The 25,511-nt window shown below is 35.3% G+C and overlaps 2 protein-coding genes across 4 annotated transcripts in view; one reads left to right on the top strand and one right to left on the bottom strand.

The window, feature by feature from the left end:
- Positions 1 to 3,446, top strand: part of CCDC175 (coiled-coil domain containing 175) — a 56,581-nt gene extending 53,135 nt beyond the window's left edge. Inside the window, exon 20 of the mRNA XM_063090138.1 lies at positions 3,361 to 3,446. Within this exon, the coding sequence (XP_062946208.1) occupies positions 3,361 to 3,446 (86 nt within the window). The remainder of the gene's footprint in view (positions 1 to 3,360) is intronic.
- Positions 3,447 to 4,183: 737 nt separating this feature from the next.
- On the bottom strand, positions 4,184 to 25,438 carry JKAMP (JNK1/MAPK8 associated membrane protein). Of its 3 annotated transcripts, none has more exons than XM_063090969.1 (7): positions 25,376 to 25,438; positions 23,211 to 23,302; positions 22,484 to 22,638; positions 14,131 to 14,337; positions 10,726 to 10,907; positions 7,226 to 7,302; positions 4,184 to 4,898 (listed from the first exon to the last, which is right to left on the bottom strand). In XM_063090969.1, exons 1-7 carry the CDS (start codon positions 25,377 to 25,379, stop codon positions 4,680 to 4,682), a joined length of 936 nt encoding a protein of 311 aa, XP_062947039.1. In that variant the 5' UTR covers positions 25,380 to 25,438; the 3' UTR covers positions 4,184 to 4,679. The 3 variants fall into 3 exon arrangements, with proteins under 3 accessions (XP_062947039.1, XP_062947041.1, XP_062947042.1); XM_063090971.1 differs by having other exon boundaries at positions 23,211 to 23,284; positions 25,376 to 25,400; XM_063090972.1 differs by lacking the exon at positions 7,226 to 7,302 and having other exon boundaries at positions 4,811 to 4,898.
- Between the last annotated feature and the right edge of the window lie 73 nt (positions 25,439 to 25,511).

Genomic DNA, 25,511 nt, shown 5'->3' with positions numbered 1-25,511 from the left:
AAGCTGTCATTAACATAACCAAACCACTGACCTTAAGGAAAGTTTATAGATGGATGAGAACTGTAGCAAAATTGAAGCTTGGGGTCTTTTAGTTTTGAACTGCTCCCCATATTCTCAGTTGCTTCCCATTTTCCCAGATGTTGAGTGTTTTAAAGACTCCTGGGCAAGTCTGTTGTCTGCAGCAGAGGTCAGCATACTATGACCTGGAACCAAATCAGCTTCCCTCCTATTTTTGTAGGGCTCAGAACTAAGAATAGTTTTTATATTTTCAAATGATTAGCAAAAACAAAATATGTATTTCATGACATCATAAAATTATATGAAACCCAAATGTCCACATATAGAAGCATAGCCACGCTCATTCATTCACACATTCCCTATGGCTGCTTTTGTGCTATAATGACAGAGTAGCTGTGACAGAGACTGTGTGACCTGCCAAGCCCAAAATATTTACTATCTGGCCCTTTATGGAAAAATTTTGCCGAGCCCTGAACTAGAGTGTTGACACTAACGTCATGTTCTTTGGTCACTTACAGAGTGGGTGAGCTTTGCTTGCAACATGACTGAGACACAAAAAAGAATAAAGGCTAGCTTTTTTGTTCTAGACCACACAATGTGAACAAACTGTTACACAATGACCAATTGAGAAAAATAAGATTTACACTGAAAATGAAGTCACTATTATAAAATATAATAAAAATATATATTACTATATATTGTAAATATATATTATTATATATATTATTGCTGAAAATATATTTTTGATCCATAGGTTATTGACTAGAAGAATTTCAATTAAAAAATCAGTACTTTTGCAGCCACCGAAGTGTTGTGTTGCTAATTGGGCATACTGATACATGAAATTTCTTCTGTTTTTTAGGTTCCATCCCATGTTTCACTGTTAATGCTAACTTGCTTTCAACAAGTATTCAGTGAGTGTGTGTTCTGTGCCAAGCAGCATGTTAGACACTTGGGTTACAATGGTGAATGAAACAGATACAGTTTAAGCCCAAATGGAACTCATGGTCTAGCAAAGAAGTAGAGAAACTTTTCCTGTAAAAGGTCAGATCAATATTTTTGGCTTTGCCAACCATAAGGTCTCTGCGGCAACTACTCAGTTCTGCCATTGCAGAATTGCTTCTACTTGCCCATCCTTGGTGTAGTGCGAGAATCAAGTATCATACAAATGTATATAAAATTCCAAAATATACTGAAGGTAGGGCATAAGAGAGAACCTAAGACGGAGACTTAACCTGGTGAAGGAATCAGGGGCGTGATCTCTGAAGAACTCAGCTGAGATCTGAAGGAAGGTTTCTGGCTTCCCATAGCTCTACTTATTTCCGCTCCTGGAGCACTGGCTCCATGTGGGCTTCGGAGCAACGGGCTCCAATCCCAGCCCTGCTGCTTCATGTTATTTAACCTACAACTCCTCAGTTTCCCCAGTTGTAAAATATCGGTGATAACTAAGGGGTTATAAAACACCAGATCCCTGAAATCTACCCCCCTCCTGGGGAGGTAATAGTAAAGTCTGGCCCCTTGAATGACTTGGCCATCTCTGAGCCACCTGCAATCTCCAAGCTTTTGAATGTTCCCTGTAGAATTGCTTCTCTCACAAAAGGACTTCTCTTGGAAATACCCTTGATCTCTTCCAGCTCAACAGCTCTTTCCTATCCACTTTTGGACTGAATACACCATTGCAGCTCTGCTGTTCCTGCCCTCTCCATGATCTCTGTACTAGCCTCAATAACATATTGAGAGCCTGGCCCTGGGGCAGATTTGCAGTGACAAAGTTGAATAAGACCCAGTCCCTGAACCTTAAATCACACACCTTGTGAGAAAAAGACACGTGAAGAGATGATTAGAATACAGTGGACTGTTTCTAGTAAGTGGCTGTGGGAGGGTAAAGCTCTAAGTCTCATTGGATGTTGAAAGTCTGCAGCGATGTCTTCCCAGAAGGAATGCACAGAACTTGAAGTAGCATGGCTTGAGTGGAGATCTGCTGTGGTTATCATTTGACAAGAGTTCAGGAGAGGTGTGTTAGAAGCCTAAAGGCCAGACTTCACCCTGAAAACTAAGATCGTTACCTTTTGCCTTTTCTTTCTCGTAAACAAAAGGTAAATAAGTTAATTCTTAGTGTATACCTAAACCAAATAGTAACTTAGTACACATTATTTTTAAAGTATTAAGAATTTTGTTTTAAAATTCTAGAAGTCCTTGAGTATTATTCTTCCATATACTTTAGGTTAGAGATAAATAATTTGTGTATTAACCAAATATCTTAACTTGATATGTGCTCTACAGAAGACTTTTTTTAGGCCATGAGATGTTCTAAAGTAAAGGGAAAAAAAATCAATTCATATAACTGTCAAAGTTATCTTTTTGTTACTGTGATAGAAAAAGACTTGATATAATTTTCTACATTTTGATCATTTAATTCTGGAAAAGAACCTACTTATAATTAAAGCAGAATCAAAACTTTAGTGAGAAATGAAATCATGTGCCCAGTAATTGTTAAAAAGTCTCCTGCAAAAATTAAGAACTGAACTAGAGAGTTTAGAGTAGTGGTTCTCAAACATTAGAATCACTAGGAGTTTTTAAAAAATCCTTGTGCTCAGGCTGCACCCCAGACCAATTCAACATGAATCTCTAGGGGTGGGACCCAGGCAAGTTTTCAAAAGAACTTCTCCAGGTAGCTCCAATGTGCAGCCGAATCTTGCAAACCAGTGGTTTTGGACAAATATATAACAGGGTCATTGTTAAATTTAACAACTGAACCAAATTAAGAAAATATGTATTTTGACTTTTAAATGACCTATTCAGGACTGGTTAGCAAAATTATCATCATTTACTGTAGTACTGAGAATTATAATGTGCTACAAGGACCCAAGTCAAAAGTAACAAGGCTGAGCTAGCACAAGTGCTGTTTTTGCATATTTTTAATCACCACGTTTTAACAAATTATTTAGTAACATTAGCAACCACAGTGGCTATGAATTGTTCTCCAACTTTGTTCTTATGAAAGCAAATTAAAAATGCAGATATGTATTAAGTATTCCTGAATTCTTTGCCTTTGAGGACTTATAATTTCTTGCATGAGTTCTCCTTTTGCATACATATTTTTCTGCTAGAATAGGACATCTGAGGAGATGATTATTAAAATGGCTCCAAATGTAGTGTGAGTCCAGAAGATATACTATTGGTAATCAGATAAATGACACCCTCTCCCCGACCTACTCCTGATTACACAATTGTCCAACTGAGGATTCTTTGGGCAACTCAGAATTTTAATGGACACTAATAAGCACTTAAACCCGTGTGAGATACAAATAGAATTTTTACATTTCATTTCTGTTCTTACAGAAAAGAGGAAACGCAGACATCCCCAAAGAGTCCATTTCCCAACAGCTAAATGTGCTGGGAAAAAGGCATTAGCAAAGAATAACTAACAAAATAATTCAAGGATACAACTGCTGTGAATTCAAAAGGCATAAACAAAACTACAGGAAAAGTGAGTATACTTACTTTTATATTTTGCAACTGTTAACAGAAGTCTTAAAAGTTTGAGATTTAACTAAGTTGTTCAACCCCCACCAAATAGCAGAATCAATAAATAACCTTCTCCATGATACAAATGGATAAACATTGTCAATTAGGTTAAGTGCTAAAAATTATTTTGCTTCCATGGTTGCAACCATGAGTCTCTTGACACCATCAGAGCATAAACATCACAGCACATCTATCACAAACCAACCTCAAGAAAACTATTTTTATACTGGAAATATTCCGTATTTCATTAAGTCTAACAAGCCATCAATTGTAAGATGCATCCTTATTCAGAGATATAATGTGAAAAAATGTGTCTCAGAATCAATAAAATATGGCATGTATATATACCCCTTAAAAATGAGATATAAGAGGAACGGAATATATGAGAACGTGTATTTATTCATTTGGGAAAGAGACACTAATTTTACTACTTAATATTTTGAACTACTTCCATAATTAGTGTGGCCAAAAACAATTAAGTATCAGAACATTTGAGATTTTTTTGTTAAGCTTTTTATTATTGTTTTGTTTACAGGAACAATAATCCAAACAATTCTTCAACCAAACTATAAACAGAAAACTTGTTATATAAATTATGCTCTATTTTTGTAATATATCAAAATACTGTATTGGTGAAAATAAATAGATAATAAAAAACAAAGTATTTTATTTCTAATAGCATACTTATCAGACCCCAAAGTATGTATGTCTTTATAATTCATTATAGGTGAAAAACTAATTGAAACACAACAGGCGTGCATGATTATGCCACGGCTAAGGATTTTAGATTATACTTAAGTTTTTCTTAGTAAAACGGGAACAACACATTGCTAGGTACACAGAAATATAATTTTGCTCTAAAGAATAACTGAACTGTTGAGAAAGGCAAGTGCTTCCTAACAGGCTTCTAGTGTAATAGGCATTATATTATGTAACAGACTATTACGGAATTTTGTATTTTCCAAATCTATCCATAAAGTCTGTTAAGTCAAAAAACAAAAACAATAAAACCATAAACATTAAGATGTAATAACAGTCTTGTTCCCATGTATGACAGGATAGTACTAACACACTTTTAAAATTTATTTACTTTTTTATTAAGAACACTTCTTAGGTTTTTTGGCATTTTACATTCAGTGTCCATTGGCTCCTTCTGAGAGTATTCTTGAAGGTTCAGTAAATTTTGCAGTGAACAAGTAAAAAAGGGCTGGTGTAGGTACCAAAGCCAAAAGGGGTAAATCTTGCTCAAGTTTATCCACTCTGGAAATGGAGATTATTCCATAAGCATGAAGTAACCAGTGGCTGAACAGAACAATAAGTCTTTTCTTTCTGACCAGAAGATCATAGCAGTTCTATATAATTTTATAAAAGAAAGAAAAGAGAATACAGATTATCAGGCTAAATCATCTCGATAATTAAATACATTTTAATATAAAATGTATTATTTGTTTTCACACATTTGAGCTAAAAAGGATCTATGAAATGACCCAGTCTAGCCACCACACTTTACAGACGAGGAAACCGAGGCTTCCTACAGTCATATAAGCTCTCAGCAGCTGCACCCAGACAAGAACCCACGTCTCTCAGTCCTAGTCTACACCACTGTTCACTCCTGGAAACACTAGTTTCTTCTGAAACACACAAACTAGCAGGGGAACTCCACATCACGTTCTTTCTTCCTGCCCTGATCCACCGCAGCTATGAGTCTACAGGTGGAAAGTAGGAGGTACATAAACCCAACTTCCTTAACTTCTAGCATTCCTGGAGTTTGCTGCCTGAATGATTAGGAGGGAGCAGAAATGACACATGAATACTCTGATTTTCTTTTAATCTTTAATACAGCTCCATAACATGTAGAAATTGGAAGGGCCAAATTAACATAAAAGAAACATCTAAATGTACTAATAAACACACTAAAATGTAATTTGTAACAGGCTGGTTACCAATTTTCTCTTATCATTAAATGGCTCATCAACTCACCTAGAAGTAGACTGTCCTTTCCTGCTTCAAGTCCCTATTTCTGATTCATATGTAGAGTGCCAATTGAAGTACGTGAACATTATATACAGGAGAGATTCACAGGGGCAGAAAAAGTGTCAAGCTAATTCAGTAATTTGTAGCTAATTCTTAACTATGGATAACAAAAATTCGAAAACCTCATTTTATTCAAATATCCAATCATTTCCCCTCTCTAATCTTTCCCTAGAGATGACAAAAGTGCCAAAACTAACTTGCCTATCTTCTCTAATTAATCGTATTGCAATGCTGATTAAAGATTACAAAGGAGAAATGAGGGTAGTCTACAAATGGACAAATACAAATGGAAACTGAATAATCAACAAAAAATATTGTTCCAAAAAAATTCTGTCTAGTTCCTCCACTATTATTCTACCTAAAAGTCATTATGATTTCTAGGTGTTTTTCCCCCTCTGGCATCAATAGCAATCACTCAAAAATAGTTAGCAACTTATTTTCTCTGGATTGAGCTTTTTTATGTTAAGAATTATGAGAAAGCATATAGCTTATCAACTGTAGTGGGCAGTTTAAGACAGTCCATGGCACTAGCTTAGCAAGTACAAGATGGAAGAGACTAAGACACCTCATACTTTTATTCTTTTAGAGTTTAGCTTCAAAATAAAGAGTTCTTAAATCAGAGACATTAATGTATTTAAAAGTAATTATTTAAATACGATGCATTAAAATAAATAGAAGTGAAGAGCCACATAATTATTTTAGAAAGAAAATTTCAGAAGATTGCATGTGAACAAATAATGTGCAAAAATGCCCATTTGATTAAAAATTTAATGAATACATTTTTTCCAAGTTATAGAGTCAAATACTCTATTATTTCTCACTTATTATTTATATTTTTGACTGATAATAGCTTAGTTCCTTAAAAATACAATATTTAAAAATATAAATGTGATGACATGATGTTCTGTTCTACCCACTGACCTATAAATGAGTCAAAATATACTTTTTCGGACAAAAATATTCTGAAAATAAAAACATATGAGGATACTTCAAAAGTTCAAGGAAGGATTCATATTATCTTTAAATTCCATTTTTTCACTACCTGTTTGAAGTACTCTGATATACTAAAAAGTTAGAGGCACAAAAAAGATATGTAAAAAATGGAAGACTATCAGAACTAATGTAGCTATTAATGTTATTTCCAAATCACCAAAATACTATAGATATTATAGTGCAAAAGTCAACACCCATAATGAGGAAAATAAAATTAGGGATAAAATACAGGATGTGGAATGCACAATGTAATTATTGATGACCATGTTAGTGTTGCCATTGTAAAATGAAGAGTAAAATTAGCTCTACATTCAGTAAAGTATTTTTATGTTTCTTTCACAATAGTGTTAATAAGTTTCAACATTTTAATAATTATGTGTTTGCTATGTGGGTAAATGAGGTGAAATGATGGTCCAACACCATGCTGGATAGGTGAGCCTGACCACTACATATTTCACTAATTTCCCAAGGAAACACAGTCCAGTACACTACCTTTCATAAACTTATTAATCAGCTAAAAGCTTTTGAGTGACATCAATGAGTCAAGGATTACTAAAACAACCAGTTGTACCATATCATGTCATATGTACTATTCTATACAATTGTCAAGATCATCAAAAAAAATCTTTAACAAAGTGAAAAGTCTTCCCACCTCTATTTCAGAAGCCGACATGTACACAGCCAGAGTAATCAAAGATAAAACTAATATGATATATGGGAAGGCATAATCTGAAAGATAAGCATTGGTATTACAATCAGAAATTAAACAAATTTTCTGAATAAACCATCAAATAAATTCAAACAGTATCTCTCTAGAGTTGAAGCCTTTCTCAACCAGTTCTGTGAGAGACTTCATTCTTGACCTCCTGAGGCAGAGGTCAGCAAACTATCTGGAAAGGGCCAGACAGTAAATATTTTTGGCTTTGCAGGCCATACAGTCTTTGTTTCAATCACTGAACTCTGCAGCTGCAGTGGGAAGTAGCCACAGACAATACACACATGAACGCATGTGGCTGCATTCCAATGAAACTTTATGGACAGTAAAATTTGAATTTCTTATAATTTTCACATATCAAGAAATGTAAGTCCTTTGATTTTCTTCACCATTTAAAAATGTAAAAATCATGCTTGGCCCAGCTTTGACAATCCGTCTTAAGGAATCCAATAACGTAAAGAATTAACTTCTCTCCTACACATCTAGAATGGTACTATTTAATGTACGAAACTTGGGAGAGGTGAAAAAATAGTTACTCAAATAATATTCTGTGTTTTGTGGTCCAGGTGTGGGCTGGTTGAGAAAGGCCATCAGCTTTAATTCATCTTCAGAAAAGGCCACCTATCAATAAACCTCAAAAGTTAAATAGATCACTCAATATTCTTAATATCAAAATTCCAGAAACTTCTACCTCAAATATGGTACAGTAATAATATTTTAAGCAAATTTTTTCCTACAAAATACCACCATTATCTTAAAATGTTTTAGATTTATAGCACACTTAGACAAATTGAGAAAAAATACCTTGATTTATTTTTCATATAATTATTTTAAAACAACTTCAGTTTATAACAACTACTAATCATTCTATCAAAGTAGAACCCACGTGAAATCATTTCAAATGTTAATTCAGGATGCAGCAGCCAGAAACTGAATTTTCTGTATAGGCCAGATTCCAATTTAAGAAAGAATTGAATGACTTGTTTGACATTGAACCTTTTATTTCACAGACAATGATTAGGTCCTCAATTAGCCATTCAAAAAAACCCACAAAACCCATTTAACTTATAAGAAGCTAAACAATTCTGCTAGTAACTCAAATTTAAGACCTGGTAGTAAAAGGCCATATAAGGTAAAAAGGAAGAAGAGGAAGCTTCTAATGAGTCCAAACTTGTGGGGAGCAGAGGGAGGTACTAGGCTGGAGACAGGATTTAAAGTAGTTCTTAAAGTCTAGCATGTAAAACAATTTGAGATTTTGAGCAACTCAATTTGAGGAAGGCCCTAGGAATCTGCATTTTAGTTCCCCCAGTGGTTCAGATGCAGATGACACTTAAAAACTGCTTCAATAATACTTCCAAGCAGGTAAAAGTTTGTCACTGACATCTTCCTAATCACCCCAAGTGTCTTTCTCCCTAAACGCTAAATCTCCCAGTATCTTAAACTACCAGAAGCTTCCTGCTGCTCTACTTTGCTCAGACTTGCTACATCCCCTGCAAACAAAAAATTATCTATTTTTTTCCACACCATAAAATTTTGAGTTGGTATGATACCTTCTGTAACTAATGTTAGCAGATTGTATAAATTTATACTTAGTGTGAATGAATAACTCCTTGATGTTCCCTATGCATGCATTCTGAATGGAGGCTTGTTAACCAAAAGATCTAAAAGCATTCAGTGTGGGAAAAGGCATTTTTCAAAATAGGCACCTAAAACATAGGAGGCAACGCTGTCTGCAGTCTCTTTGGGTTAACTTTCCAACCCTTTTCTCGCTATTCACAGCTTTTCTTCCCTTTCCCCACTTCATGACCAAGAGGTTCTACACAGTACACCACTCAGTCTAGGACAAAGGGATCTGAGGGCTGCCAGTTCTTTCCAGCCTTGACAGATCTCCCAAGCTCCAGACTAGTATACATAATTACCTGTAACTTTGGTTGGTTATTCCATGAATACCGAAAATGAAATTTACTTCTCCTCACCAACCTATTTGCTTCTTCTAATAGTCTCTGTTAATCCACCCACCAGTTACTAAGTCAGAAAGCTACTTTATCATATTCTTGTCCTATTCCCTCAGCTCCCATATTTAATTTATTACCTAGTTTAGCCAACTCTACCTTTGAAAGAGCTCCTCATTCCCAGTATTTCTCTGCCATAAATCATACAGTCAAGCTTGGCTCACTGTGATAATCTTTTAACTGATCCCCCAAGTTCTCTTCCCCTGATAATTTATCAAGTTATCTTTCTACAGAGCAAATCTGATCGTCACTCTTCTGCCTAGACCTTTTAAGAGTAGGTCCCTATTCCCTAGAGCAAGACAGGTAAGTAACCGAAGTGGGCCAAATCTAATAGGGAACAGTAGGATCTAGAGGGAACTATAGATTTTCAAATACCATATAGGCCAAATAAAACTGTTCATCTGTAAGCCAGAATATTAGGGATAACTGGCCCCTGACTAGTCTCCAATTGCATCTTCCTTTGACCTTACCCTCAGCTCTACCCTTACCTTGAACCAAATTACATTTCCAAACTGTATTACCAAGTTACATTCCCAAGTTACATTATTTGCATAATGACACCCAGTCCTGTCCAGTTCCTTTAGGTCAGAAGCCTTGCCCTCTGCACCCTGGTAGGCTCCAGCTATATAAAAGACAAGTGTATAACATCCTTGGAATATTCAATGTCACATATTTAAAAGTACCATAGTATGTTTCATCAGCTATTTACAGCTTCCCTGCTTTATTTCCTAGTAGCACGAGTCTTTTAACAATGACTTTTTCATACTTTTCTTTTTTTTTTTTTTTGGTCGTTTTTTCGTGACCGGCACTCAGCCAGTGAGTGCACCGGTCAGTCCTATACAGGATCCGAACCCGCGGCGGGAGCGTCGCCGCGCTGCCAGCGCAGCACTCTACCAAGTGCGCCACGGGCTCGGCCCTCATACTTTTCTTTTGAGTCACAGTTCAGTCTAAATGGTTGCTGAATCAATTAATGCATGGTTATATTAAAATAAAGGATATATTAAGGATTTTTGACTGTATCTAAAAGGTTTTCATAAAGGCACTTCAAAATCTAAGATCTAACTTAATAATAAATGGTATATATTATCAAGACTAATTTACATATATTATATACAAAAATCAGTTTTTATTTTTTATTTTATGCTCAGGTTTTTATAATCATCCAATTTGATTCTGAGCTTCAAATGCAAGGTTTTCTCTAAACAGAAATCAGTTTTGATTAGCTGCCAATGATTTCTCAAGAACTACTCCATTCCAAAAAACCCATAGTTTTTAAAATCATACTGATTACATGTTTTAGCAAAACTACATATTAAGGTTTATTTTCAAGGATTTAAAAAAACTATTTTAAAGAAAAAGCTCCAAAATATTGTTTATTACATATAATAATAAATACACTTCATTGACTTTACTCATCGAACTCACATAAAAGGCCTCCGCCAACTGCCTGAAGCACGGTTAAAATCGGGAAGAAGTAAAGTGCAGCATAAATACTTTTAAATCGATCAGACTTCCCTAACCCACACGCAATCTTCTTCACCAGAAGAGGTCGAAGCAGCATCATTAACACCAAGCAGAATGCATAATAGATAAATACAATGGTGTATCTGTAAAATAAAATAAGGCATTTGTAACATCAAAAACATGTTAAAAAACATTCTTATCCTTGATTGTTTTTAACTCAATGATACTAAAAAAGGTTTAAAAAGTATATTTTCTACCCACTGGATATTCAGATTGGTGCAAGGCTGGCCAAACAGACTCTCATATACTGTTAACAAGTGTACAATGGTTCCTTTCCTAGGAAGTTTGGAAATACGTATCAAAAATCCTAAAACTGTTTATACCCTTTGATCCAGCAATTTTATTTATAGAAAGGTATCAAAGAGAAACAATCAGGGATACACAAAAAACTTTCTATACAAGGATTTTTATTGAATTACTTATAATAAAGAAAACTCAGGAAGAAAATAAATATTCAACAAAGAAAGCTGGTTACATTTTATAGTATATTCATGCTGGAATACTATAAAGCCATTAAAAATGTAGTTATGAAAGGAATATTAAGGACAAAAGTAACTGTGCCTAATACATTAAGTCACAGCAACAGGTGACAAAATAGCATGGCATAGCACAGCCTTAATATTCTTTAAAATACATATATACACACACACACAGACAGAAATAAAACTGGAGAGAAAATTTTTAGCAGTAGTCATCTCAAGGAATAGAATTGTAGATTATTTTATTTTGCATGTTTTTTTTTCTAGGTTTTTGAGATGTCCTGTGATATAATTTTTATAATCAGAAAAAATGTATAAAAAGATCTCTTTGTATCACCAGACTACAGTTTCTAGCTCCTTATTTTGAATAATGAGATTTTTAGACACACAGTCATTTCTTTTTCATGAGCATTTTCATATCATTTTTACTACCTCACTACTCAAACCCTCTCTCTGTACAGGCGGAGCGTCTTACGAAGTACAGCAGTCATTTCAGATCACCACCCATGTGCTTCTTCCACACACAGCATAATGACATCGTATTCCTCTGCCCCTATGATGCTTTTAGGCCCAGTCCTGTACTACAATGCATTAGTACCTGCTTGACCTCTTGGGGGATGAGTTTTTTTGTCTTGTTAGGCCACCCCCTACCAACACTGAAAAAAATGAGATGTCCATTCCCTCAACATGTAGTTCCTTAAGAGCCCCCAAAAGATTATTATTTTAGTAAGGAGGAAACCAACATGTACTACCGCTCCTGGTAAACTAAGAAACTAGTCTCTAGAAGCAGACGCTTGTTTCCCACTCCTGCCCTCCATCAGAAGACCTCATCTTTTGCTCTTCTCCTCCTTCAATCTATGCCCCTACATATGAGGATAGGGTAAATCTAACACACTAGAGCTAATTTGTTCTACAACCATAATAACTGCTCATTTTCCATAACTCATTCTTAAAGTTTTAGTAATATAAAAGTTATTTTTTGCAGTAAGTTATGAAGCTTACATGGTTTTTCATGCCTCATCTAATCAATTTCCCTTCAAAATTATACTCATCATTAAAGCACCAAGATATTTTTCAATCTGTAAGGAAGTAGGCCACATATGCCATTGGGGAAAACAGCCTCCATTTGTCAATGTAATAGTGTTCCAAAGGTTTGTGGTAATTTTGTGCCATTACTTTTTGTTGACTCATAGAAGAAAAAATTGCTATGACATCCAGGAGCCTTACAGACTTCTGTAATGTTTAGCTCAGTCTGGCTATATATTTAAGTTATGAATGGTTAAGTAAAGTAAATAATATGTAGAACCTAATGCTAAAAGATACTATAAACTCTCATAATTTTCAAAAGTCACTGTTTTGTATGATTAATAAAACAAGCCAGGCAAGCTATTCCACAATGACTTTTGGTAAAGCTGCCAAGAAAAAAAAATCTACTTAATTCAGAGATGGTGTATACATGGAAAATGTTCTAACAAATCGTGTGATGACTGTTTCACTGAGAGTGCTGTGACAAGATTCTGAGGCTACACCCAACTTAGCAAGGAAAAGTGCTGCAACGAATGAGAAGTGGCTATTACGTGTGCAGAATGAGGACTGGGAGCCCCCATTTGTCATCTCTCTTCTAATATTTTTGACACTTCTACCAAAAGTTTTATAAATATTACAATAAACACTATAAATGTGACTAACAGTAAAGGAGTCTGATTTTGTTTTAAATAAGATGACTATATATCTTATTTAAACATGATACCTACTTTACTTAAGTTTTCTAGGCAAGTTCCCAGGACAGTAAATGACAAGAGAGTAATTGAAGCTGATGGTTATGATTCTATGAATCAATGAATCAGCAAAGAGGACACTATCAGTCTTTTTTATACACTCTATATAAATTATAGTTATATATAAAAAAATAATAATTTGCAGGACTTAAAGGTTGGCAGTAGAAGACTCTTCATATCTCTATATCTGAATCTTATTTTTTGAAAATTACCTTTTTACATACATACATGTGTATGTTTTTGATGCTTTACTACTAAGAACTTGCTCAAAAAGGACAATTATGAGAACACAAATAGCCAGACTTTTCTATTATAACTTTATCAAGAAAAACACATTCAAAACAAACACCAATAACTTATAGAAATCCTAAAAATGGAGTTATCTGGGATAATATATGGAAAGTTATGAATTTGATATTTTTAAAACAGAACAGTCTGATGGAAATTATATTTATTTGGGGGGGAAAGAAGAGAAAAAAGAAAGAACACCAATCCAGCATTCTAATAGTGTCAGTTACTATAAAGTGTATGTATGGGACTACATATAGTACCTGATAATGCATGGATTAACTTAATTGCCATGATACTTATAAAGTATTACTATTCCCATTTTACCAATGGGAAAACTGATATACAAGAGGCTTTTAGTATGCTCAAGTTAACAGCAGCTGGCAGACCCTGGAATCAAACCCAAGCCTGATTTTGTCTCCAAAGCCCATACTCTTTCCTGTATGTCAGCTACTGCTTCTCTGTTACCTATCAGAAAAGTTTTCCTTTAACTCTCTCTTTTAAAAACTCTAAGAAACACATAAAGCTTATTTTAGACGTGGTTATATACACTTCAACACTGACACAAAAATATTTAGACTTGTATTATACTAAGATGTATTTCTGTTTTCTCCTATTAGATTATGTATGTCTTAAGAGAAAAAAATCATCCCCAGTGTCTAGAAGCCATTTTATACCACTCAATCTGTTGAAATGAATGAAATCTATAATAATCTTCAGATTATTTTTTAAAATGATCTTAAGTCTAAAAACATACTCACAGTGGGTAGACAGCTTCATGAGTACAGTGCACTGTGGTAATGTAATCTGGACTTGGATTGTAAAGCATTGTGTACCAATCAGAAAGCATCAATACTCGGCATGAATGGATATAAAGAACACCAACTGGATCACTCACAAGTAAGGTGATAATAGCTGCCATACTGCATTCAAATAATGCAGTGATATGTTGGAAAAGTGCACTGGAACTAGAGAAACGAAAGACAAGAGGGATGAATATCAGAAAAAAATCAATACTTAAATAGCTTTAATAAAACATGGACATATTTTAAGATATGGATTCTAAAAAAATTTTTAACTGAAAAATCCTGAAACTAAAAAATCTTCTAAGTAGATAAGAAAAGCCAAACATATATGAAAAGTACTCAAGAAGAGAGTAACTTCACTTCCTAAAAAGAGGTAAACATTCACCCCAGATAACACTGTGCCAGTATTATCTAATGTGTAACAGAAGAGCAGAAATTAGGTCTACCTTATATCTTCAGTATCTTGCCAAACTATTTTCAAAAATTTCTTAAAGTTATCTACACATCGTTTCAAATTATCTTAACATAAAAGTACATAAAAGATAATATATAACATATAATATAATAAACATGATAAGCTTACCTCCTAACCCAATAACTAGAACACAACAATTTATATCTACCATGTTCCTCCACATTCCACATCTATCTCTCCCCTAGAGGTAACCATATATTAAATTGTTTCTATCACGTTTTCTAAATAATTTTTATCCCAATTTTATTTATGCTTCAAAACTGTTTAGTTTTGCTTATTTTTGAATGTTATAAATGAAATCACAGTAAAAAGGCTTTGGGATTTTTCTTCCATTCAAAATTACATTTCCAAGATTCATCCATAGTGTTGCTTATAGCTGAGGTTCAGTCATTTTCACAGCTTTATAAGATTCCATCAAGTGACCATACCATGATTTCTTTATCCATTCTGCTTTGTTAGTTTAAATGTGTTGCAAATGTCTTCCTCTCCGTTTGTGTGCTGAATTTTCACTTTCTTTGTGATGTCTTTTTATGAACATAATCTAAATTTTAATATAGTTGGCTTTATTAATTTTATATTTCTGCTTAACAATTTAAATATTTTGTTTAAAAAATCCTTCCACACCCTGAGATTTAAAAAATGTTATTCTGTATTTTCTTCAAAAAGTTTAAAGGTTTTGTTTTCACATTTAAATCTTAACTCACCTAGAATATGGGAAGGCCACAGTGACAAGGCAGGCAGTTGGGATGAGAGGGTTGCCTGAGGCTAACTGCTGATAGTAGCAGTGCTAACTGGACACTAAATCTTGGGTAGCCTGTACAAAGCATAGATCCTCAAGGGGCTGAAGCCCAAGACAATGGTGGACATGGCTGCTGGCAGAAGCAGCAAATCCTCTTTGCTAGAGAGCTTCCCCTGTCTCAACTTAGGTCTATAAGACTCTTGTTCAAGATCTAGACTATACAAATGGAAACCAAAAATGAGCAGGAGTAGCTACTCTTGTATCAGATAAAACAGACTTTAAACCAAATACCATAAAGAGACAAAGAAGGCCACTATATAATGATAAAGCAATCTTTCCAGCAAGAAGACATAACTATCATAAATATAAATGCACCCAACATCAGAGCACCCAGATATATAAAGCAAACACTATGAGACCTGAAGAAAGATATAGACCCAAACACAATAACAGTGGAGGACCTGAATGCTCCTCTCTCAGAATTGCATAGATTATCCAGGCAACAAATCAATAGCAAAATACAGGATTTAAGCTACACTTTAGACCAACTGGACCTGGCAGATAGCTACAGAACATTTCATCCAGCAACTACAGAATATATATCCTTCTCATCAGCATATAGAACATTCTCAAGGATAGACCACATTAGGTCACAAATCAAGTCTCAACAACATAAAAAATATCAAAATAATTTCAATTATCTTTCAGACCACAACAGATTAAATCCAGAAATTAACAGCAAGCAAAACTCAGGACACTATACAAATACCTGGAAATTAAACAACAGGCTCCTGAATGACCTGTGGGCCCAAGAAGAAATTAAACAAGAAATCAAAAAATTTCTTAAAACCAATGAAAATAAAGACACATCATACCAAAACCTGTGGGACACTGCAACAGCAGTACTAAAAAGGAAGTTTATTACAATAAGTGTTTACATAAAAAAAAAAGAAAAGTGTCAAATAAACAACCTAATGATATACCTCAAAGAACCAAAAAAACAAGAACAATCCAATCCCAAAGTTAGCAGATGTAAAGAAATAGTTAAGATCACAGCAGAACTAAATGATGTAGAGACCCAAAAAACAAGACAAAAGGTCAATGAAACAAAAGTTAGTTTTTTGAGAAGATAAACAAAATAGACAAACCAACAGCTAGGTTAACAAACAAACAAAAAAAAAAAAAAAATGAGAGAAGACCCAAATAACAAAAATCAGAATGAAAAAGAAGACATTACAACTGATACAAAGAATCAAACAGAAATACAGAAATACAAAGAATCATTACAGACTATTACAAACAACTATATATGCCCCAAAATTTGAAAACCTGGAGGAAATGGATAAATTTCTGGACTCTTACAAACTACCAAGACTGAACCAAGAAGAAATAAAAAACATTAACAGACCAATAACAAGGAACAAGATTGATGTGGTAATCAGTAGTCTCCCAACAAAAAAAAGCCCAGGACTTGATGGCTTTACTGCTGAATTCTACCAAACTTTTAAAGAGGAATTAATACTAATTCTCTTCAAACTCTTCCAGAAAATTGAAACAGAGGCCACTCTCCCAAACTTATTCTATGAGGGCAGCATCACCTTGATACCAAAACCAGACAAAGATACAACAACAAAAACTACAAAAAAACTACAGGCCAATATCTCTGATGAACACAGATGCAAAAATCTTCAACAAAATACTAGCAGTCATTATACAGCAACACATCAGAAAAAATTATACACCATAATCAAGTGGGATTCATCCCAGGGAGCCAAGGATGTCTCAACATATACAAATCAATAAATGTGATACACCACATCAACAAAACCCAATACAAAAACTATATGATTATCTCAACAGCCGCAGAAAAGCATTTGACAGAATTCAACATTCCTTCATGATAAAGGCTCTCAGCAAATTAGGTATAGAAGGAAAGTATCTCAACACAATAAAAGCCATATATGACAAGCCTACCACCAATATCATCTTGAAAGAGGAAAAGCTGAAGGCTTTTCCCTTAAGAACAGGAAGAGGTAAGGATGCTCACTCTCACCAATCCTATTTAATGCTGAATTGGAAGTACTAGACAGAGCAATCAAGCAAGAGAAAAAAATAAAGGTGATCCAGATTGAAAAAGAGAGTCAAACTGTCCTTGTTTGCAGATGACACAATCCTGCATATAGGAAAACCTAAAGACTCTTCCAGAAAACTCTTAGAGCTGTATAACAATTTCAGTAATGTTGCAGGATAAAATCAACACCCAAAAGTCAGTAGCATTTATATTCTCCAATAATAAACTAGCAGAAAAAGAAATCAAGAAAGTAAGCCCATTTACAATAGTCACCAAAAAAATAAAATACCTAGGAATCAAGGAGTTGAAAGATCTCTACAATAAGAACTACAATTCACTACTGAAAGAAATTAAAGATGACACAAAAAGGTGGAAAGACAATCCATGCTCTCGTGAGCATCCATCAACATTGTGAAAATGTCCATACTACCCAAAGTGATCTACAGATTCAGTAAAACCCCCATCTAAATACCAAAGCCATTCTTCACAGAAATAGAAAAAACGATCCTAATATTCTATGTAGAACACAAAAGACCTCAAATAGCCAAATCAATCCTGAACAAAAAAAATAAATAAAGCTGGAGGCATAATACTATCTGACTTCAAATTATACTTCAAAGCTACAGTAACTAAAACAGCATGGTACTGTTATAAAAATAGACCCTCAGAACAAGAGAATAGAGAACTCAAAAGTCAACCCACAGACTTACAGCCAACTGATCTTTGGTCAAAGGCAACACAAACATACATCAGGGAAAAGACTGCCTTTTCAATAAATGGTGCTGGGAAAATTGGACATCGATATGCAGAAGAATGAAACCAAACCTGTACCTTTCACCATCTACCAAAATCAATAAAATTGGATTAAAGACTTAAGTATAAGACCTGAAACTATAAAACTCTGAAAGGAAAACATAGGGGAAACACTTCAGGAAGTAGGACTGGGCAAAGACTTTATGAATAAGATGCCAAAAGCACAAGCAACAAAAGAAAAAATAAATAAATGTTGTTATATCAAACTAAAAGCTTTTGCACAGGAAAAGAAACGATCAACAGAATGAAAAGAAAAACTGATATAGTTTGGATGTGTTGCCCACCCAAAACTCATGTGGAAATCTAATCCCAAACGTGGCAGCACTGGGAGCTGTTTGAGTCATGGGGGCAGATCCCTCATGAATGGATTAATGCTCTCTCTGGGGGGGGTTGGGGGTAGTGAGTGAGTTCTTGCTTTATTAGTTCCCATGAGAGCTGGTTGTTTATAGGAGCCTGGCACCTTCCCCCCCCCCTCGCTTCCTCTTGCCACGTGATCTACTTGTTCCCACAGGCTGCCTGCTGTTTCCACCATGAGTAGAAGCAGCCTGAGTCCCATGCCAGATGCAGCTGTCTCAGAATCGTAAGCCAAATAAACCTCTGTTCTTTATAAATTACCCAGTCTCGGGGATTCTGTTATAGCAACACAAAACAGACTAATACAACAACCTACAGAATGGGAGAAAATATTTGCAAACTATACATTCAACAATGAATTAATACCCAGAATATACAAGGAACTCAAACAAATACACAGTAAAAACAAAAAAACAAAAAAACAAAACAAACAAACAAAAAAAAACAAAAAAAAATTTTTAAATGGGCAAAGGAGGCTAAATAGACATTTTTCCATGAAACATATATGAATGCTAAATGGAAAAATGCTCAGCATTAATAATCATTAGGCAAATGCAAATTAAAACCACACTGAAATATCATACCACCCCATTTAGAATGGCTATAATCAAAAAGACCAAGAATAACAAATGCTGGCAAGGATGCAGACAGAGGGGAACTCTTCTACATTGTTGGTGGGACTGTAAATTAGTGCAGCCACTATGGATAACAATATGGAGATTTCTCAAACAACTACAGGTAAATCTACTATATGATCCAGGAATCCCACTTCTAGGTATATACCCAAAGAAATGGAAATCATCACATGGAACGGATACCTGCACTCCCACATTCATCACAGCTCTATTTACAACAGCCAAGATACAGAGCCAACCTAAATGTATGTTGACGGACAACTGGATAAGGAAAATGTGGTGTATATATATACAATGGAATACTATTCAACCATAAAAAAGAATAAAATTCTGCCATTCGCAGCAACATGGATGAGCTTGGAGAAAATGTTCAGTGAAATAACCCAGGCACAGAGGGAAAAACACTACATGTCCTCACTCATAAGTGGGATCTGAGAGAAAGAAGGAAGGAAAGAAAGACCACAGTGGTGTGTTAGATTTGCAGAGAGAGAGAGAACAGAACTAAGGTTGCTGTAGTTGGGGGGGAAGAGAAGAAGTCAGGGAGAGGCTGGGAAGGGGACATGGGTAATAACAGCAATTTCAGGTGGTGGGCAGGCTGATAGTATGGATCTGATCATCACATTTTAGGCATAGGTGCTGATGGTTAGCTCAGCACCTCATGAATATGTATAATCAATAAAAAAAACAAAACCTCTGTACATACATTCATTATACCTCATATATATCATGATTGTTTGTCAATATCATCCATAGGTCTGTGAGCATCCACATTTTAGTCACATCTGAATCCCAGAACCTAGCATAGCACCTGTTACATAGAAGGCATCCCTAAAGACTGTTGAATGAATGCATTCTAAAAGCCATACATTATATAAAAACAAACAAACTACATAAGAAGCACAGCTTCTGATTGTATTGGTAGCTGCAAGATAAAACTATGCAACTTCTCACTATCCTTGCCCTGGCCTTAAAGAAAAACAAATTTAATACTAAATTCTGGGGAAAGCAACGGGGCCAAAGGGAAAGTTTGGTTAATGGCTAGCACAGGCATTCTCAAAGGGCAATATTGCCCCCAAAGGGGCAAAAATTAGTTCTTGAGGACAAAAAAACTTTTTTACATATGAAGCACAATTATACAAACAGTACATAAACAGAAAAACTCTATCTGTGATATTGTAATTTAATTGGGGGAGAGCTAGGAAAAAAGTATCTAAAAGGGCTCTTTAAGGAAGTGACAATGAAAAAAAGAAGTTGAGAAACACTGGTCTAGCCTCAGACAGCCAGGCCCTTGCTAAAATGCAAGAGATGGCTCTTGTGTTCTTTGCTACCGATTTCCTAGGCAAAGCATACTTGTACAAACTCTCTATTTAAACCCATCTCCTTTCCTGCCTGAGCACTGGTCACTGCTCTGCTCTATCTTCAAACTACCCTTCACCCTTTGCTCAAAGTTTCTCCCTCAAAACATACCTGATGTTTTAATTCAAATGCATTCGGTGAGGTACAACCCTATGCCCCCTACTTCTTCTCTACTTTGGGCGGAGTCGTTCCAACCAATTAACTGAGCAATTATCCTATTTTAGTTTTAAGGTTATCACATGTCCTTTCCTACCCTCACTGCTCTCATCATTCTATAACAAAAGTTAAAAGAAGGATGAGAGCTGCTATTTTTAAAGTCTTTTTATAAAGCCTTCTGAAAAACAATGTTTTCCCAATGTAAATAATCATGCTGCATTTATTAGGTAGGGTCCAGAAAACTGCTGATTCTACTTCCATCTGACCACCTTTCCATTTCCATTCCCATGACTGTAGTCTGGCTATCACTATTTCTTTGACAACACTCTTCTAATATATCTCACCTCTAATCTATGCTCCACAGAAATTATCTCCCTAAAATATACATCCAATGATGCTACTTCCCAACACCAAAACCTCCCCCAGTAAATGAGTCACTTGGCAAATACTGAGTGAGCATCAGCCGTGTGCCTGCTGCTGGTCTCTGGAGATTCCACAGAGGACAACAGAGATAGCCACTGCCCTTGTGGAGCTTATAGTTGGGAATAAGGGAAATGTTAAATGAGGAAACAAACATAACCATAAATCGTGTTGAATGCTAAAAACAAAAGAGCAAAAACAACAAGAAGACTGCTATAAGAAAACTAAGGGGAACAGACCTACTTTAGATTGGGTCAGGGAAGGCCTCTCTGAGGAGGTGACATTTAAACTGAAATCTGAAGGAAAGAAAGGCGCCCAGGTAAAAAAGTTGCAGTCAGAGGAAACAGAGAGTATTTCAGGCAGTGAAAAGAGTTTGGGGAAAAGGAAAGAACCCAAAGCAGGAAAGATCCTGAGAAGTTAGAGAAACTGAAAGAAAATCAGTATGGCTGAAATGTACTAAGGTACATTCCCAGTAGAATAAAGTCACGTCCTTATCAAGAACCTTCACATTCTCGCCTCAACCGACCTTTCCCACCATCCTTTATATTACCTTTCTTTCATTTGCAACCCACACTTTACCCACCCCACATTACTTCCATTCCCACCATCCCAGATCACACAGTTTATACTTCTAAGCCATTGTTCTTGCTCTTTCCTCTGCCTAAAATGTTATTTTTTTTTTAAGTCTTTCAGATCCCATCAGGCACAATTTATCTAACCATTTTCTGTGACTCCAGAACATTTTGTTTAAAACTCTTCTACTACACTTCTAAGACTGACTTATATTACAATTAATTATACATACATTTGTCTTTTCTACAAGATTATGACTATAAGTCATATCAGTTATTTTTGTATCTCCTCCCCTGATATTCCAAACATGAAACACAGTGCTCAAGAAATGTGTGTTGACTTAATGTGTGTTAGTATGAGTTTTCATAATTAGCTATATAATTTTTAACTATATTATACTAGATTATTAGTATTAAATTAAATTATAAAGTACTTATTCTAGAACAATAACCAGCTTGTAATCATAACCAACTTTTTTTAGAAAACCAATAAGGATTATAGTTGAGAAATAAAAAAAATTCCTTCAAGGTTAGAGTAAAACAAAGGACAGTTTCCTTAACAATTACTAAGACATGTCCTATATTAAGTTTTCTTGCCACAGTAGAAAGTACATAATCAGAATACAAAAGAAAAACAGGTTTACCACTTTTAAAACAACAGATAAGGTAATTATTCCAAAATCAGTCCATCCATATACATTCATAGAATATGCGAACCTCTTTTTCCCAGAGTACCATTCAATGAAAAACCAGTGTAAAAGAAGAGGAAGCATAGCCATAAACCCAAGATAGAGCCAATCATAAAGTTCTGGAGACTCTGTGCAAGGCTGACAATATTTCTGTGCGTTTGTTCTCTGTCCTCTTGGGCACACCTACAATATATAAAAGCAATAGTTTTGTACGGATATTATTTTAGAATATTAACGTCCCCTCCCCCCAAAAAATCATTCCATAAGACATCCTATTTGGGTTTAAACATTTAAGTTTACATGTGTAGTTTTGATAAATTAAAAGAAAGAAAATAAAAAGAAATGTACATGTGTGCCATATCTGTAAAATGCTCTTAAAAGATTCCCTTCCCTAAATTACTAAAATAGTTGACTAACATTCAATGAAAAACCTAGTTATTAACATCATATAAAAATAATTACAGAAAAACATTCTGGAGTTGTAATCTTAACTTATAAGTCACTATACTAAATCATTTTTTAAAATAATTAAAAATTACTATAAAACTATAAAATGTTTTTAAAAATACTGAACTGTGACTGTCAAGAAAGAAGTAATGTACTGTTGACATCAACATGACAATACAAACAAGGATTTTATTAATACCTCCATATTCTTTAATAAATAAGCATATTTAAGAAAAAGATGCTACATTTGAAAATATTCTAAGAACAAATAGATTTACAAATGAAATATATACAAACATAAGACTTACCCCACATTCTCCATATATTTCAGTTGAGTCATTTTTAAATAACAGGGTCTTCCCACAATAAAGTCCAAGGCATGCTGGTTGAATATCGACAGCTTTTTAAAAACAAATGCCAGTATAGTAACATCTTTTGTGATTATAAGAAAATAATGCAATAATAGCTGAAGCACTTGGCAGAAATATCTCAATACAGTTTTAATTTTTAAAATGATATGTACTAGATAAAAGCCTTGAAGCATTTATTTTTGAATTTAAATTTCTCCTTTTATACTGAGACACTGCTGCAGAAAGTTATACTGGAACCTTGCTGTTAGTACTGTTCCTTATCATTAAGGTCCTCAACCGGCAGAGCAGGATCTATCCCCCAAACTCAGAATCTATCCCCAGAACTCAAAGCTTAACTTGGTATGTCTCCAATAGCTCCAGCCAGCCACTCCCCTTGATTAGAGTAGACTTTTGAATTTCATTGATTATAAAGTTGAAAAAAAATTTTTTTTAATTACACAGCTGATAGAGGGCCATCACCTTTAATTTTGCCCAGCCAGGATATTAACCACACACATGCATGCATATAATGTACTATCACCTTTGTCCATAATAGAACACATTTCAATACCAGAAAAGCAGAAAGGACATAATTTCAGAATAGAGGTCAGGCCTTTAGCATAAATAAATTCACCTTTGTAAAAAGCTTCCCAGATTCTAGCTTTTATCATGTTTGTCAAGGACAGGTGAAAATTTCATCAAAGCTGTCACTGGGCCTCCAACCAATATTTGGGAACCAGTGTCTTAAAATCAATTCCTTGATCTCAAGGCTTGTGAAAATAAAAAGCAGCTCTTCTTTATAAAAAATAAATAAATAAAAAACAAAACAAAACAAAACAGATAAAACACCTCAGGACCTACAGATTGTCTTGACTTCATCCACAGGGAGGAATTACTGAAGAAGATTTTTTAAATCAGTGACATCTGATTCCCTTCATTCATTGACTCATGCATTCAATAAACACGTATTGAATATCAAATTCCACTCCTTAGGGGCCACCAAAGGACCACAGAGAAACTTGACAGTCTCTGCCCTCTAAGAACTTACAGTCTATTGCAGAATAAAAACCAAAACAACAGTGGTCTAAATGTGAATTAATTTGGAAAATTATGCATTTTATGACTATTCCTGAACAATCATTTCCCAAATTCTTCATGAACATGAATTCACAATCTAGAGAAGCCTGGTCTACAATGCCTTTTCTCATTTCAAATTCGAGTAGACTTTTGATCTCTCTCTTCTTACCCTGCTGAGAAAAAATAGAAATAGCACTGACTAAAATGCCTCGTTCTATATCTTCACTTTTATCAATTTCTGACTTAGTTTCTTAAAACCATGGGCTTCTTCACTTTAACTGGCACTTATTTTTTAACCAATCGTAATCACAAAGTTCTAAACTAATACATGAAAACGAATTGTGTTTCAGATTTTTCGAGAAGGCAGAAGTTAAAGAATTGGAAGCTTCTTCCGTATGGGCTTTATATCTAGTAGATGCTTAATAAGTACATTTGAATATAAATAATCTAAAGTTTCTCAAAATGCAAGGCCTGAAAAGCAGTACGATAAACTGAAAACAGCAGCTCATCATCTACCAAACAAAACCTTGGCTCCAAGTGTCTGTTCGGTTTCCCCTTTCATTTCCTTTAGTGAACGATAGTTAAAATTTTAAGTTTTTTTTTTGGGGGGGGGGGTTGTTTGTTTTTTTAATGAACTTATGTTTGAGGTTGAAGCAGCAGACAGTAAGGTATGCAGCAATCAGTCCTGCTGCCTTCACTGTTTTTCTGCACTAATGCCCGCGCTTTTAATGTTGAAGTCAACCCTCATGCATGTGATTCCTCCGCCTTAAACAAAGGGATTGAAATGACATTTCGAACAAATCAGTAACAAAGGCCTGTCCTTTTCGCCGGCACACAGCCCGCCTCCCGTCTGCAGTGCGTCAGGACCAGAGACCACCTCAACCCCGGGAGGAGTGCGGGGCCCGGCCCGAGGGCGGGTGGGAGCAAGGGGCGAGCACTCGCCGCTACCCGAAAGCCGCCCTCCTAGAGCCGAGAGCGGGACCGGCTGCGTAAGGAAAAACCGGAGACTAAGACAAACACTTCCCGGGATCTCGGGGACCACTCACCCATCCGCCGCTCGTAGAACCTCTGGGATCAGCGGATCCGGTCGCAGCGCTCGGATATCCGGGCCACAGAACCCTCGGCTGCTCCGCCTCTCAGTAACCAGGGCGACTGCCCCGAAGCCCCGCCTACATCCTGGTC

Source organism: Cynocephalus volans, chromosome 3, assembly GCF_027409185.1.
Source record: "Cynocephalus volans isolate mCynVol1 chromosome 3, mCynVol1.pri, whole genome shotgun sequence".
NCBI classification, from domain to species: Eukaryota; Metazoa; Chordata; class Mammalia; order Dermoptera; family Cynocephalidae; genus Cynocephalus; species Cynocephalus volans.
Note: the sequence above shows the minus strand (reverse complement) of the source record. Positions and strands in the feature narration are given on the sequence as shown.

Coding starts and splice junctions, on each gene's coding strand:
- JKAMP (XM_063090969.1), bottom strand. Junction 22,639..23,210: donor AAATATATGGAGAATGTGGG/GTAAGTCTTATG, acceptor TATATATTGTAG/GTGTGCCCAAGAGGACAGAG. Junction 7,303..10,725: donor AGTTGGCGGAGGCCTTTTAT/GTGAGTTCGATG, acceptor CTTATCTTTCAG/ATTATGCCTTCCCATATATC.